At 43.4% G+C, this 16268-nt stretch overlaps 2 protein-coding genes across 3 annotated transcripts in view; both read right to left on the bottom strand.

Moving 5' to 3' along the window:
- The window catches only part of PHB (prohibitin), a 657015-nt gene that overhangs the window by 301396 nt on the left and 339351 nt on the right, over positions 1–16268 (bottom strand). The window lies entirely within an intron of this gene.
- Positions 1–16268, bottom strand: part of LOC120919550 (beta-1,4 N-acetylgalactosaminyltransferase 2-like) — a 73897-nt gene that overhangs the window by 27346 nt on the left and 30283 nt on the right. For both annotated transcript variants that reach the window (XM_040331756.1, XM_040331755.1), the window contains exons 2-5: positions 11382–11525; positions 6949–7055; positions 5964–5998; positions 1179–1374 (exon numbers count right to left, since the gene is read on the bottom strand). In XM_040331756.1, coding sequence (XP_040187690.1) covers positions 1179–1374; positions 5964–5998; positions 6949–7055; positions 11382–11525 — 482 coding nt within the window. The remainder of the gene's footprint in view (positions 1–1178; positions 1375–5963; positions 5999–6948; positions 7056–11381; positions 11526–16268) is intronic.

Below are 16268 nucleotides of genomic sequence, written 5' to 3'. Positions count from 1 at the left end.
GGGAGAGAGCCGCTGGAGGCTGGGAGGAGAAAGTCACTGGAGGCTGGGAGGAGAAAGTCACTGGAGGCTGAGGGGAGAGAGACGCTGGAAGCTGGGGGGAAAAAGTCACTGGAGATGTAGAGCACAAAGTGATGGGAGAGGCAGGAGGAGCCCAAGCCCAAACCCATCATGCAAGGAGGTTTTCCGCACCACTCCTGTGTGGCTCAAAATCACTATACAAGCCTTGGTTCATTCACACAGGACACAGGAGTTGTGTGGGAATCGTACCGCATTCCTGTTGAAATTGCATGCAATTCTTTCATTTTGTATGGATGCAAATCACACCAAAAGTATTGGTACTCGGTATTTGTACTCGCAGATAAAAGAGGACATTGGTGCAGCCCTATAGTCAGTGGCGGTGCGTCCATAGAGGGCACACAAGCGCCGCCCCCTCTCTCTCTTGCACCGCCACTGATCAACAATACATGGAATCATGCATTGCATGAATCCATGTATTGTTGCTGCCGCCCACTATTCAGATGGCCGGCCCCCTGGTGAGCGCCGGCCATCTAAATAACGGCAGCTGGTTGACTTTGGAAGTGCCAACGGCTCTGATAGGCTTTTCGATTACAGCCTGTGGGTCAGATCCACAGAGCAAGTACGCCGGCATATCTACTGATACGCCGGCGTACTTTCAAATTTCCTGCGTCGTATCTTTAGTTTGAAGCCTCAAACCAAGATACGACGGCATTTGGGTAAGATCCGACAGGCTTACGGCTTCGTACGCCTTCGGATCTTAGATGCAATACTTCGGCTCACGTCTAAGTTCAAAAAATGACGTCGTTGCGACGTCATTTCGCGCAAAGCACTGCGGAAAATTTCTGGACGATGCATGCGCAGTTCATTCGGCGCGGGGACGTGCTTCATTTAAATGAAACCCGCCCCCTGATCGCCGATTTGAATTCCGCCGCCAGAAATACACTACGCCGCCGTAACTTACGGCGCCAAATTTTGGAGGATTCGAAAGAACGCCAGGTAAGGTACGGCGGCATAGCGTATCTCTGATATGCTGCGCCAATCTATTTCTATGTGGATCTGGCCCCAGATTTTTACTTGTCAGAAAAAGGCCTGGTCTTTAAATAGTTAATGTATCCAATATTGTAATGCATTTTCTTTTTAGCTTATGGGACTTTTCATACCAATATCTAGACTGTCGATGCTGTAAACAGTACTTGTGTAAGTTGTTTTCCCCAGAATGCGATTTATGACGCTGATATCACTGGTGATCATTTCCAGACGTTTTTCTCCTCTTCCATTTATCTGAATCACAGATGATCGAGTTTCAGATGTATTAACTTGAATGTCAAAGGTTCCAAGAGATGCCTCAAGTGCCACCTACAAGAACAGAATGCTGAATTCTAACATTTAAAGAGTTAGGCATAGACTGAATATTATTTACTAAATGGTTACATAAATGCTACTTTAGGACATTTCCTGTAACTTGCTAAACAAGTGAAAGTCATTTTCAAAAAGGGCAATCATTTTATATCAGGGCTGCCCTTTCTGGATGATGTCACTGTGCCTTGCTGCAGAGCTGGGAGCCCATTGGATTGCATTCTAAAAGGGTTTCAGGCACCCAGCTATCCCAGGAGGCAGCGACGAAGCACATCGACATCAAACTTGACTCCCAGAAGCATCACAGTTTTGGGGTAAGATGAGTAATTGTCAAATTTTGAGACATTTATTGAGGTTAAATTCTGGATATTTGTGATTTTTGGGGTAATTGGCATAAGAAGTATTTTCAGTAAATTGGCAATCAAATCTGATGATTTGGATGGGATGTTTAGTAAGGCTATAGTTTATAAAAAACAATTGATAAAATTGTGGGATATAATCACAATGGAAGAAGGCATACTCCTTAATTACATAGACATGTGCCTCCAAATTATGGTTTAAGAGATGTAGAATCAGATGAGGTGTGGTATAGCTTTTTTTCCTACAAGCAGGTAGAGAATTATCAAGTTCACTTTTAATATGTAAGATAAATAAAATAGAGAGTGCTGAAGAGAGAATAGATAAAATGACATAATAATAAGGTCTGGGGTGTGGTGGTAGATCGCGGAACGAAGGATCTTCTTGAATAGACATGTGCGATTCCGTTCGTAACGAATGGATTTTCGTACGAATTTGTTAGTATTCGTACATTCGGATCAATTCGAACATCTGAATAGCTGAAAGTACTAAAATACGAAAATTACGGAATTACGAATAAGCAAAATAACGAACAAGCGAAAATACGAACGTACGATTGGACAAACTTACTAAAATAAGAAACACCGAAACAGCAAAAGAACGAAAATTACATCTATAACGAACAATTTGCGTTCCGTATTTGTGTTTAGTAAATCCGTTTCTTTGTCTGTTCGTAAATTTGTGTACTCTAATCATTCTATCAAATGGGCACTGGGCAGTGTAGTTAGTAGTGAGTGATGTATCGTACTTTATATCTTAGCCAATCAGCTTATCTCTTTTGTGCTGAGTCACATTGGACAGTGTAAAGCCTCGTACACACGATCGGACTTAACAAACTTTTCCGTGGATTTTTGTCCGAAGGGAGTTGGCCGGGCACACCCAGAGCATACACACGGTCGGACTAGGCACCATCAGACTTTTGTTGCCGAAAAGTTTGTCCGTTTGCAGAGCGAACTTTTGTCCGATAAAAAACAAAAAAGTTTGTCCGATGGATCGTACACACGGTCGGATTTTTTGGAAAACTTGCTCATTTTGAAGTTTGTTGGCAAAAAGTCAGACCGTGTGTACGGGGCTTAACAATTACTAAATTACGAATAGTGTACCTAATAAACGAAAATTATTATCTAACAAAATTACGAATTTCGAATCAACGAAAATACGAACGGGTCCGAATAGGAATACTTGCGTCTTACGAAATTACGAACGGGTCCGAATAGGAAAACTTGCGTCTTGCGAAATTACGAATCTTTACGAATCTACGGAACGAGACGAAACAAAACAAAAAAAAAATAATAATTTCTTGTTGTGCACATGTCTAATCTTGAGAAGCTGGCCAGGGGTTTCTGGTAAAGCTCAAATTTTCCACGGAAAAAGAAAAAAAGTGAGGCGGGGGAGCCCTCGTAGTGAAAAAACAAGAATGCAGTTCTTCCACAGTAAAAGGAAAAATGGTCAAAATGGATTTACAACTATTGAGCTTGCAGTAACCCAGCTAGGGTGGAGAAAACCTGTCCCCACGCAGGGTCAATGTAGTCTCTCTCTATGCCTTGGGCATTCTCATCCTGGGTGCTCTTGGGGGGGTCTCAGGTGGGTAAAAGAAGTGGAATAAAGAGTTTTCGCAAAAAGGGCCCTTAGGTTGTTTGATTAGTAAAGGCACCCAATGTGGTTGTTCAAAGGATAGACACGCGTAATCTGCTTTAGTAAAACATCTAAATACTTTATTCAACCATTTTTGTGGCTCTAAATTGTCACTTACTCAGTTCAAAGTGATACAGTTGGTGTCTAGTATCAGCTGGTAGTGAGATCCACCAAGGAAATATTCTTTATTGACCACTAGGTGGAATATAAGGTTTGTAGCTACTAGACATGTGCACAGAATTTTTTTTCGTTTACTTCTGTTTCATTTCTGTTCGTTTATCGTGATTCGTAACGAGTCGTAATTTCGTAAGACGTTAGTTATCGTATTCGTACTCTTTAGTATTTTCGTAACACTTTTTTTTCCGTTTCCGTTTTTTTCTGTTAGTTTATTTTTCGTTGAATCGAGATTAGTATTTTCGTTATATTTTGTATTCTGCCGCGTTCGTATTTTTAAAATGATTTTATTTGTTCCTTCGTTTTTACGTTGGTTTAACTTTCATTGTTTTGCTATTCGTATTTACATTATATTTTCCATCATGCCGCGTTAGTATTTTCATAAGAAATATATCTTCGTTGCTTTATGATCATTCGTATTTTCATGTCTAATTTCCTTTGATTGTAAAAACGTACTATTTTATACCCAAAAAAAAGATCAAAGTTTGGGTGCGCGTTATACTCGAGGACTTTGTCCCCCCCCGCCGCTACCGCCGCCGCACACGTCGCTGCTACCGCCACCGCACACGCCGCTGCTACCGCCGCCGCCACCGAAGCCACCAACGCCGCTACAACGTTAATCACGCGGCGCGGGGGAACATTAGACAGCTTTCGTTTGAATAGCTGTTTTCCCTGCCGCGCGTAGACACTCCCCCTTGGACGGATCTGTCCAATCGCGAGCAAGGGGGAGTGTCTATGCGTGGCAGGTAAAACAGCTGTTCAAACGAACGCTGTCTGTAATGTTCCCGCGCGCCGCGTGATTAAAGGTAAGGGGACATGGCTGGACATACGGGGGCATGGCTGGACATACAGGGGGCATGGCTGGACATACGGGGGCATGGCTGGACATACAGGGGGCATGGCTGGACATACGGGGGCATGGCTGGACATACAGGGGGCATGGCTGGACATACAGGGGGCATGGCTGGACATACAGGGGGCATGGCTGGACATACAGGGGGCATGGCTGGACATAAATGATTTTTAGCAATTACAATGATTTTATACCGATTTTTAATTGAAAATTAGGGGTGCGCGTTATACACGGGTGCGCGTTATACTCGAATAAATACGGTAATTATTTCTACCAAATTAAATTAAATTTTAGGTCCCTTTCACACGGGCTGTCCGATCAGGTACGCCTGTCAGTGTTTCAGGCTGACCTGATTGGACCCTCCTCTATGGAGGGGAGAATGTGAGAGGACACCCGCTGCCATCTGATCTTGTCCGCCAAAAACAGATGGATGGTGGTCATATTCCCTATCTGTCCAGAGGATTGGATCTATTGGCATCGAATGGAAATGGACAGGCAGTCCGTTTCCATCCAATTGACTATGTCCGCTCCGCTACCGGACCTTTCATCCGCCTGCTCAGCAGGGATCAGTGGAAAGATTCACCACTGAGGAAGCGGATTTCGCTGGGAGATGCGCCCGTGTGAAAGGGGCCTAATTTAGATCTGGTAAAGGTATCTAATGTAAAAATGATGGGTTAAATTAGATGAATTGGACTGTAAGAATAAAAATACAAAAGTCATACATTTTTTAATGTTTCTAAAGGCCTTCAAGAAAAAAATTAAATGGTGAGTTCACAATTATCTTCTCCTGAAAAGGCAAGTAAAGAAAGCAGAGGAGGGCCATCAATGGAGGAATGTCCAAGAAACCCCACATGTTGGAGATCCAAATATGTTCTTAATTTGGGGAAATTTTCAATCCCGGGAGGAAACCAGTAATGGAGGGGGATAATTCTGCCATTACTCCTGGGAGACAGATAACAATTTAACAGACAAAAAAGGACATATTGAGATGAATCCCATTACATACATTGTTTATGCCTTTGGATGTCTACAATAAGGGAGATTTTTTTTTGGGGGGGGGGGGTGCAGAACATAGATGGGGAAAAAAAGAGATATAAAGAATTTGAAACAATTTGGTAAGAAATAAGGGTGTAGGGCAGAAAGTAAAGCGCAAGATAAGAAGAAGGGTATACTAGATGATACTTAACCCTCCAGGAAGGTTGCAGATGCACTGCGCTGCACCAATGCTGCAGGTAAACCGCACCACATAAGTATGAAAGCAGCCTTCACATTAGTAAGGCAATTAAAGGTTTAGATCAGGTGTGAGAAGGCAACACTGTGTCCGGTGATCTTTGACATCTCCCATGTTGTTCAGGTAGATCTCCACATCTTTAAAGTTGCCTACCCTTGCACTAGATGCAGTAATTGAGGATTTTGTTGCAATATTCTAATCAAAATAGCATAATGTTAATATAAAAAATAAAGAAAAATCACATTCAGCACTTTTTGTAAAGTGAACCTGTGCTTAGCCTATGCAGAGCAAATAAATTATATGTATCCTAAAAGCAGTGTATACATAAGTATACTGTACCGTATATTTTGGCAGAGATACATCAATTTGTAAACCTGAAACAAAATAAAGGTTATACATGTTAACTCAATTACAAAACTTTAACACAAGGATAAGGATCTTTGTTTGAGCCATGTGATTGTATTTTTTTTTTTAATATATACAGTGCCTTGAAAAAGTATTCATACCCCTTAAAATTTTCCACATTTTGCCATGTTACAGCCAAAAACGTAAATGTATTTTATTGGGATTTTAGGGTTAAAAACATTTTAAGACTTTGCAGCCACTTTAATTTAGCATTCAACTGAGGTGTTTTTTTTTTTGTTCCTTTTTATTATTAATCTCTGATACTTGTAGTCTGCCTGTGGTATCACTAAGCCCAGCTCTGCAGTGCTCTCTCCGCCCTCTAGCCAGGCTTAAAAGTCTCTCCTCCTGTTGGGCAGGCGTGACAAAGGGGATGGAGCCCTCAAAATGTGTTGCGGCCCACCCCTCTCACACCTCAAGTTGTACTGTGTGGACGTGCATAGACTGCCGTCGCAGACGCCGCCGATATCACCATCATCCTGTGGGGTCTTGCGCTTAGTCCATTAGTCCTGGGCATACCGATCTCTTTGATGCTTTTTTTCATCTTGCCATGTTGACACATCATCTCTCTGCATGGTTAACCCAATATAGTCTACCTCCCTGTAAGTAATATCCCTGTACCTTGCTGCTCTGTTTGCTTTGCGGTGTCTATCACTGTCTCTGTGTTTGTCCATCACATGAGTCTCATTTAGTCTCTTTCTCACTATTAGTGAGTACAATGACGGTCTGCATTTGTCTATTGCTCTCCGTGTCTGTCATAGAGTCTTAGCGGTCTCATACATTTATTTAATCCCTAAACTCTTTGGTGAAGCTAAAAAAAAGTATGTTTTATGATAAGCGGTGTATTACCTCGTGTCATTATAAGAACTACATTTAGTCACTGGCTGGCATTTAGTCCCAACATGTCCCATGTAGTACTTACCTGGTAATAGGATTGTGCTAAGAGGCTTGACTTGGACGCCATGAATGGGATACCTTAATGGTGAGTTGGATGGTGCTATTATTAAGGGTATATTATCCGTCTGCTCCCTGATATGAGAAAAAATAACATTATAAATATGAAGTTATAAGAGGGGATGTTCTACAAATTTTTGGGGAAAATACTGTAAAAGGCTGCGCTCCCTTTTCAAGTGCCAACCCAAATTCTATGTTTTAACCAATAAGGTGCTATCTGTGCTAAAGTGCTACATATTCAACTCATGAATCAAATCATAAATGAAATTAAAATAAAGTGCATCAAAGACCATTCAGAAAATGTGGCATTAAAGTGCTATCTGTGCAAAAGTGCTGTATAATCAGTAACCAATATCACAGTTTTGTAGCTCAGGGAGAGGAAAAGACCATAGAGAGTATAATAGCATAACTGATTTATTTTAAGTTAGAAAATATAAAATACACTATATTGCCAAAAGTATTAGGACGCCTGCCTTTACACGCACATGAACTTTAATGGCATCCCAGTCTTTAGTCCGTAGTGTTCAATATTGAGTTGGCCCACCCTTTGCAGCTATAATAGCTTCAACTCTTCTGGGAAGGCTGTCCACAAGGTTTAGGAGTGTGTCTATGGGAATGTTTGACCATTCTTCCAGAAGAGCATTTGTGAGGTCAGGCACTGATGCTTGATGAGAAGGCCTGGCTCACAGTGTCCACTCTAATTTATTCCAAAGGCATTCTGTCGTGTTGAGTGAGTGAGTGAGTGAAAAACTTATATAGCGCAACACATGCGAACTGAATCGCCTCTGGGCGCTGTATCCATTACCTGGGTGAAACCCTTTTGCCCTCAGAAGAGATGGGTTTTAATCCCTCTCCTGAAGGCCAAGTGGTCCAACTCCAATCGGATGGTGGTTGGTAGCAGGTGTTGGTTGGTGTTGAGGTGCAGGCCAGTCAAATTCCTCCACCCCAAACTCGCTCATCCATGTCTTTATGGATTTTGCTTTGTGCACTGGTCCAAATCATTTGGTGGAGGGGGGATCATGGCGTGGGGTTGTTTTTCAATGGTAGGGCTTGGCTCCTTAGTTCCAGTAAAGGGAACCCTTAAAGGTTTTTCACCTTATTACATTCAATGCATTAAGGTGAAAACCCTTTTTTGCTACAGCTCCCCCCCAGAGCCCCCCTTTTACTTACCTGCACCCAATTCGTTCCTGTGATGGGCACAAGCCCAGCGCCTTCAGCCGCTGACTCTCATCAATGGACAGATTGATAGCAGCGAGAGCCATTGGATCTGGCTGCTGTCAATTAAATACAGTGACACGGGAGCAAACCTTTACAACCACTTTAAGATGTCAGCATACCAAGACATTTTGGACAATTTCATTCTCCCAACTTTGTGGGAACAGTTTGGGGATGGCCCCTCTCTGTTCCAATATGACTGCAATGCACAAAGCAAGGTCCATAAAGACATGGATGAGCGAGTTTGGGGTTGAGGAACTTGCATATCCTAATTTTCACCAAAGTTTCAGAAAAATACAACCTCTTGCCTTGCCTATACCTAGTAGTAGGAGCATAGATAAGGGGGGAGAGGGGTGTCCAATACCCCCCTGCTTTAGATCTTCCATTGACAGCGCAGACACAGTAGCTAGGTGCTAGAAAGTCCAGCTGGCAGATCTGATTTCTGGCTGCCTCAATTGAGTACCTACCCGAGGCATAGTGCTTTAAGAGGGAGGGGGCAGCGGCTGCAGTGCTGGGAACATTCCCAAAGGTGAACTTATCCTTTAACGGAGAAGTCCAGCCTAAGCTTGTTTGGCTGGGCTTCTCCTGTGGGTCACAAGAGTCCGCTCTTTGCTGACGTCACAGAAGTCAGTCCAGGCACCATGTCATCGTGACAATAAAGTCTGGATCCACCAGGTGCCTGGACTGACACTCGTCTTGGCCTCACAGCAAGCCGCTGAGAGCCTGAGACGGCCGTTCCCCGCCTCTCCACAGCTCAGCGCTCCAGTGAGCATGGAAGAGTAGAGTGGAGAGCTGGTGATTGACAGTCAGCAGCTCTCTGGTCGGGTAGCTGTGAGAATCGCTCGGTTCTCAGTATATGGGGTGCCGGGGGACAGATGCCACATCGAACCAGTGCTGCATCCACCTAGGTAAGTATGATGGGGGGAAAAAAAACTTGGCAATGTTACAGAGTTGCAGAACTTTATTTGTCCACAAGATGGCAGTGCAGATTAGTCTTGCCTAGCCGTTACACTTGTGAACCTAAACCGACCTTTGGGTCTCCACTCCGGCATCTATGTCCCCCATTTGGTGTGTTCCACTGAGGGTGCAGGTCATGCTAGGAGTCCACCCTAACTCCATGTAATCCACAGAACAAGTATAGAAAAATCTCAGCCACTGCACACCATATAAGCCCAGCTCCATCCAATCCATGCCCCCTGACATGTTTCACCCCACCCACAGGGCTTAGTTATGGAGGTAACCTAGAGAAGAAGCCAAGGCAGTACATATGCGATCAATCTAAGGAGACAACAGTCAGGACAAGGAGTGTTGCTCAGATGGCAGGCGCAGAATGGATGTGCCCTTAATTTTTCACACTCATGTTCAAATCTGCATTTTTGCTGAAAATTATCTCAACCCCCAAACAATTACGGTATACATTTTCTCAAAGCAGAGGCTTGAAAATAAAATGGTAGCAGTTGAAATTTTTATGTCGCACATATTTGTGCAACTGTTTCTCAAACACATATTTTCAGAATAAAATGAACTTTAGTGCTAATGCAATATATAACCCAATTTTTTATTCAGTTTTTTTTTTAAATAAGGAGTTGTGTTGAAGGCAATACCTGACAAGCTTGGTGCAATTTATGTTTTCTACAATAATAACCTTTTAAAACATCTAACAAGGGGAGATTTGCTAGAACTGGTGCCCACAGAATCTGTTGCAGCTGTGCATTGTAACCAATAAACTTCCAGGTTTTATTGTCAAAGCTAAAAGGTCATGTTTACACTGATCCAACACGTAATGCCGCGTACAGACGGTCGTTTTATGCAATGTAAAAAAATTACGTTTTCTGTGAAGTAAAAAACAACGTTTTTGAAACTTCAAGTTTCAAAAACGACGTTGCCTACACACCATCGTTTTTTCACAATGCTCTAGCAAAGCGAGGTTACGTTCACCACGTTTTTTCCATTGAAGCTCGCTTCATAACTAGCTTCTGGGCATTAGCGGGTTCAAAAACGTTGTTTTAAACGTAGTTTTTTGCTACACACGGTCAATTTCTGTGACACAAAAAATGACGATTTGAAAAACGACACATAAAATTGAAGCATGCTTAAATTTTTTTTTGTCGTTTTTTACAAGACATAAAGCGACGTTTTCCCCCACACACGGTCAATGAAATTGACGTTTTTAAAAACTTTGTTTTTTTACATCGCATAAAACGACCGTCTGTACGCGGCATAAGTTGAATTACTTCTGAACTGACTTTGCGCTGGGGCTTCAGATACAACTCCCATGCAACTTTAACAGGATCTGATTTTGATCCGACTTTGAGATAAATGTGACTTGTCCTTTGACCAATGAAAACATTTCCTTTGGCTCTGGAACGGATGAAACCTCACTCCAAATTTATCCCCAAAAAACAGCACCCCCCCCCCCCCAAATCCATACCAGGCCCTTTGGGTCTGGCATGGATCTTAAAGGCTAACCCCATGCCAAAAAAAAAAAAAAACGGCATGGGGTCCCTTTAGACTGGTATGGACCACAGGAGAGTCAGGACACTCTCTACGTTGCAGATAGAGAAAGGAGCTGTGTGATAGTGGGCATCCTGACTCTCCAAGGGAGGGGGCGAGCATGACACTCCACACCAGGGAGAAAGCCTTGCATTACTGTGTGGAGTTACAGACAGAAGAACAGGAAGTGAGGATTTCTCAGAAGAAATAAGGATATTTAAAAGCAAAATGGAAGGATGAGGTAAGTGAAGGAGGACTGCACTAAGGTAAAGGAAGCTATTTAGGGAAAAAAAATTGTACCTTTACAACCCCTTTAAGGTGAAAAAACACCTGGCATTTTTTTTTAATTAATACGATTATCATTTTTAATACTGTTGTAAGTTGGCAAAAGTATGAAAATAAAATGATAATTTTTGTTTTATTTTTTACACCATAATGCTCAGTGACAGCTAAAGCCTGCTGAGTGCAGCTGTCACTGTACCCCTGGGCACTGTGTTCAGGGAAACAGAGGCTGCCATTGCAGATTAAAATGCTAGTTATCTGGTTGTTATAATAATTCTCTGGCTTCAATATTTTAGTTTTGTAACCCAGAGCAAGGACTGCTTTCTTTAGCCTGACGTTCCTGATATAATAGCATCGTCCATTATTTCTCTTAGGACCACAACACATACACATCCTACATCAATGTCTTACCTTTTCTTGTAATGTTCATATTCCTTCTTACGTCTTTCCACAGCGGACCTTAAATCATCTTCAGGCACAAATGTCTGTAGCTGTTGTACCCCAAACCCTTTTCTCAGCTGGCAGGCGCATGCACTCTTATTGGAGACAGGATAACTAAAAATGTAATAGATATTTGACTAAAAATTCTGAAATGTATACCAAACATACATTTTTAGACATGTGCAATTTTTTTAGTTACGAATACGTTTTCCGTCAATTTTCGTTATTTTAGTTGATTCGTTAACATACGAATGAATGAACGGTTTAGCGCAATTGATAACGAATAACGATATTTTCAAAATAACGAATATGGAAAACAATGAAGAAAAGAAAGAAGAAAGAAACGAAAACATAGAAACAACAAAAATACCGAACCCCAAAAAAAAAAAATTACGAAAAACAAAATGAACAAAAATGCAAACTTACTAATATTCGAAGACCGAAAAGAAAACAACCGAAATGTCGAACAAAGAATAAAAAACGAAAATCAAAACTAACGAAAAATAAATTATGAATCTTCGGGAAAACGGAAATGAAAACAACGAAAATACGAAATAATGTAAATTAGCTTTCGTTAGTACTGAAATATTTCTGGACATTGACCAATAGCCACTGAGCGCTGTCCCTTTCCTCTGAAGAGGTTTGTTCCTTCCCCCAATGAGCTTCTTTCTCATTACCTCCTGGCTCCTTGTGTCTTTTTCTGTGTTAGACTGCAGTGCATCTAATTTCTAGATTTGTATTTGTAATATCTGACATATTTTAGTTTTCTTCTACGTCAGACTTCATTCTAGACAGGGTGTGTGTGCTAACTAAGACAGTCAAGTCAATCACAGTAAAGTACGAATTACAAAATTACGACGAGTAGTGTGTCGAATAAACGTAAAATGTAACAGAATTACGAATGCAATAAAATCTACAAAAGTAAGTTTTTACAATCAAAGGAAATTAGACACGAAAATACGAATGATCATAAAGCAACGAAGATATATTTCTTACGAAAATATGAACGCGGCATGATGGAAAATATAATGTAAATACGAATAGCAAAACAACGAAAATTAAACCAACGTAAAAAACGAAGGAACTAATAAAATCATTTTAAAAATACGAACGCGGCAGAATACAAAATATAACGAAAATACTAATCTAGATTCAACGAAAAATAAACTAACAGAAAAAAACAGAAACGGAAAAAAAAGTGTTACGAAAATACTAAAGAGTACGAATACGATAACTAACGTCTTATGAAATTACGACTCGTTACGAATCACGATAAACGAACAGAAACGAAACAGAAATAAACAAATTTTTTTTTAATTGTTTTGAAAAAACACGTGGGTATTGCACCATTTGTTTTGAAAAACTAAAGGTGTTATTTTAAACATGAGGTGTCAACACAAGTAGTGTTGCTCACGAATATTCGCATTGCGAATATTCGACTCGAATATAGCATATTCGAGAAATCGCGCTATATTTCGAAATTCGCGGTGAATATTCGCAATTCCGAATATTCGATTTTTTACAATTTTTTTTTTGAATCAGATCACATCCTAGATATCTCCATCGACGTCTAAAAGCATTGCTGGTATCATTAGAGACCCTGGGCCGAGTAGCTGAAGCGTTCATTGAATTTTCCAGAAAGATCGCAATGCGATTATTCGGCAAACGCAATATCGCGCGATTATTTTCCTCGCCCCGATCTTCCGCATCAGAGCGATTTTTACAGTTTCATTTTTAAAACAGATCACATCCTAGTGATCTCCATAGACGTCTGAAAGCATTGCTGGTATGATTAGAGCCATTGGGCCGAGTAGCTGAAGCGATCATTTTATATTGCCGAATATTCGCAATGCGAATATTCGGCAATAGGAATATTGCGCGATTATTTGCTCCGCCCTTTTGCATCAGAGCCAATCAGAGTTCTCCTTCCACACTCGTCACAGGTTAGCAACCAATAGGAACCTGCCTGCATGGACATTATATAAGCTCACTCCCAGCACCATTTCATTGCAGATTCAGAAGCTGGCTATAGAGTGTGGAGGCTGTTTCTGTGTTCCTGGTTTCCTGTGTCTTTGTTCTTGATTGATTTAGATCATCACCAGCATTGCTATTTAGTGATTCCAGTGGATCTTTTCCAGTATATCAACTGCTTTTTTCAAAGCAATAGACCCAAGAGCTTTTTTCAAAGCTACGTTTTGTGCTGTTTTGTGCTGTTTTTTTCATTTGTGTTACTGTTTGATCCTGCAATCCTCCCTGTTCAGTTATATTTGCAAGAGATTTCAGAACACATATTGATCTGAGCTTTATAAAAGAGCTTTTCTAAAAGCTAAGTTTTGTTCATCTTGTGTTACTGTTAGATCTTGCAGGTTCGCTGTTCAGTGATATTTGATAGGCATCTCAGTTCAAATTTTGTTTAGTTTTCCCTAAAGAGCTTTTATAAAAGCTAAGTTTTGTGTTCAGTTTAGTTAAATTTTGTGTAGTAAGTGTACACACTGTTAGTGTACATTTATTTCATCTAGCTTAGCTTAGTGTGTGTTTAGTGTCTGTGTTTTGTGTTTAAAAAAAAAAAAAAAAAAAAAAAGTTAGTGTTTGTTTAGTGCTTTTTTTTTTTTTCTTTAATTTTGTAGTCCTTGTCTGGTGTACTACTTTTCTTATAGTTTAGTAGCTGTCTGTGTACGTCTTTGTCTGCGTGCCTGTCTTGTAAAAAAAACACAAAAACACATTTTGTTCACATTTTCCCCCCCAATAAAGTTTAACCCCCCCACACACATATCAGCAATAATGAGCGGCATCCGTGGCCGTGGCAGCAGGGGTAGGGGAGTTACTCCCAGTGCTGGATCGCTGCCAGCACGGGGTACCTCTCGTGCCCCTACTAGTGGTAGAGGATCGGGTGCAAGGGGAGTACGCCTGATCCGGGAGTTCTTCCCATCGGGCAGCCGCCCGATATTGCCATCTCAGGCTCAAGTAGTGGTGGACTACATGGGGCACAGCAGTGCCACTGAGTCGTCGGTCCCGACTCACAGTAGTACCACCATTACACCGTTGCCTGTACTACCCCCCCCCAGCCCCCAAGAGTCCAGCATCTTACTGTTCGACAGCGACAGTGATAGGGATCTCTTGGGGGAGGCCATGCATCAGGCAGACCTCCAGCTCTGTCCTGATGGTCAGGACCTTTTTGAAGGGATGGATGAGGAGGATGGGATACCTGCTGGCAGTATCCCAGAGACATCCCTTCAAACTGGTGCTGCTGTTTTGGTGCAGGAAACAGCAGCACCTAGTCAGACCCAGGCGTGGGTGAGGGGACAGCGGAGCCAGGCTAGAGGCTCCATGTCACGTGGTTCCCTCAGACCAACACATCTCAGCCCTTGGTCTGACATCTCTGGGGGCGAAGAGGGTGACCCATCATGGTTGCCATCTGACGCGTCGGCTCACTACGTCAGTGACGACGGGGAAGGTAGGCACCCTGGTGAAACGGTGCGCCAGGTCACCACCAGGGAGACCATCGTCAGGGTCTCCACTGGTGATGGCAGCAGGAGGTGTCAGGAGGAGGAGCAGCAGCAGCAGCAGCAGCAGCAGGCAGCTCCACCTGTGCGCACCGAATCCCAGCAGGTGCAAGTAAGCGTCACCCCATCTGACAGGAGGGCGGTGCTGAAGTCACCTGTCTGGAATTTCTTTACCCTGGTGGCAGACAACCCTACCGTGGCCATCTGCCGGATTTGTAAAGTGAGGGTGAAGAGAGGGAAGTGTTTGGCTCGGGTGGGTACCACAGCCCTGAACCAGCACCTGAGGATAAACCACTGGGCGTTGTATGAAGAGATGAAGCGTGGTGGTGGTAGCAGCGCCACCACCACACGTGAGCAGGGTACAGCAGCCCCTGCCACATCTTCATCTGTTTCCAGCAGGTCATGCCCCCCCGCTCCCTCTAGTAGAGGTACTGGTACCGGCAGCCAGACCTCTACTTCCACAGCACCCTCCACGTCTGTGTCCCGCACTGCCGTCCGGCGCCAGGCGTCGATTTCAGACGCCTTTGACCGCACCACTCCCTTCCCCCCTGGAGACCGACGTGTGCGTTCCCTCAATGGGCTCCTGGCAAGGGTTATTGCCCAACATCTGCTGCCCTTCAACATAGTTGACAGCAACCCCTTCAGGCAGATGTTGGAGCAGGCCCAACCCCAATGGCGTGTCCCCAGCCGCCATTTCTTTGCCAGGACTGGTGTCCCTGCCCTACACCAGCACATTGTGCAGAATGTAACCCTGTCGCTGGATCACGCTGTCAGCGACAGGGTTCATCTGACAATGGATGGCTGGACCAGCAGGCATGGGCAGGGACGCTACATCAGCTTCACGGCCCATTGGGTTTCCCTCCGAGGCGTCGGTGAGGGATCGTCGGCAACCGATCTTGTGGTGCCGCCCCGGGGTGTCCAGGGGAGAACTGCTGGTCTCCCTCAAGCCACTGTCTCCGCAGCTGCTGAGCCTCCCAGCAAGCGCCCCCGTAGCTACTCAAGTGTGGGGCACGTGCGCTGTCAGGCCGTGCTCCAGCTTGTTAGTTTAGGGGACCGGAGACACACTGCAGAAGAAGTGCTGAAAGCACTTCAAGCTCAGGTCCAGAAGTGGCTGACACCCCGAAGGCTCCAGCCAGGTATGGTTGTCTGCGATAACGGCAGCAACCTACTCGCCGCCCTCCATGCTGGCAGTCTGACGCACGTGCCCTGTCTGGCACATGTCCTCAACCTGGTGGTGCAGAAGTTCCTGCGCACTTATCCAGGGTTGAGTGACATTGTGGCAAAGGCGCGTAGGATTGCCAGCCACTTCAGGCGCTCCCCAACCGCTACCGCGTCCCTGTCCAAATTGCAGCGG

This window comes from Rana temporaria, chromosome 12 (genome assembly GCF_905171775.1).
Source record: "Rana temporaria chromosome 12, aRanTem1.1, whole genome shotgun sequence".
Lineage (NCBI taxonomy): Eukaryota > Metazoa > Chordata > Amphibia > Anura > Ranidae > Rana > Rana temporaria.
This window is presented reverse-complemented; position numbering and strand designations above follow the sequence as displayed.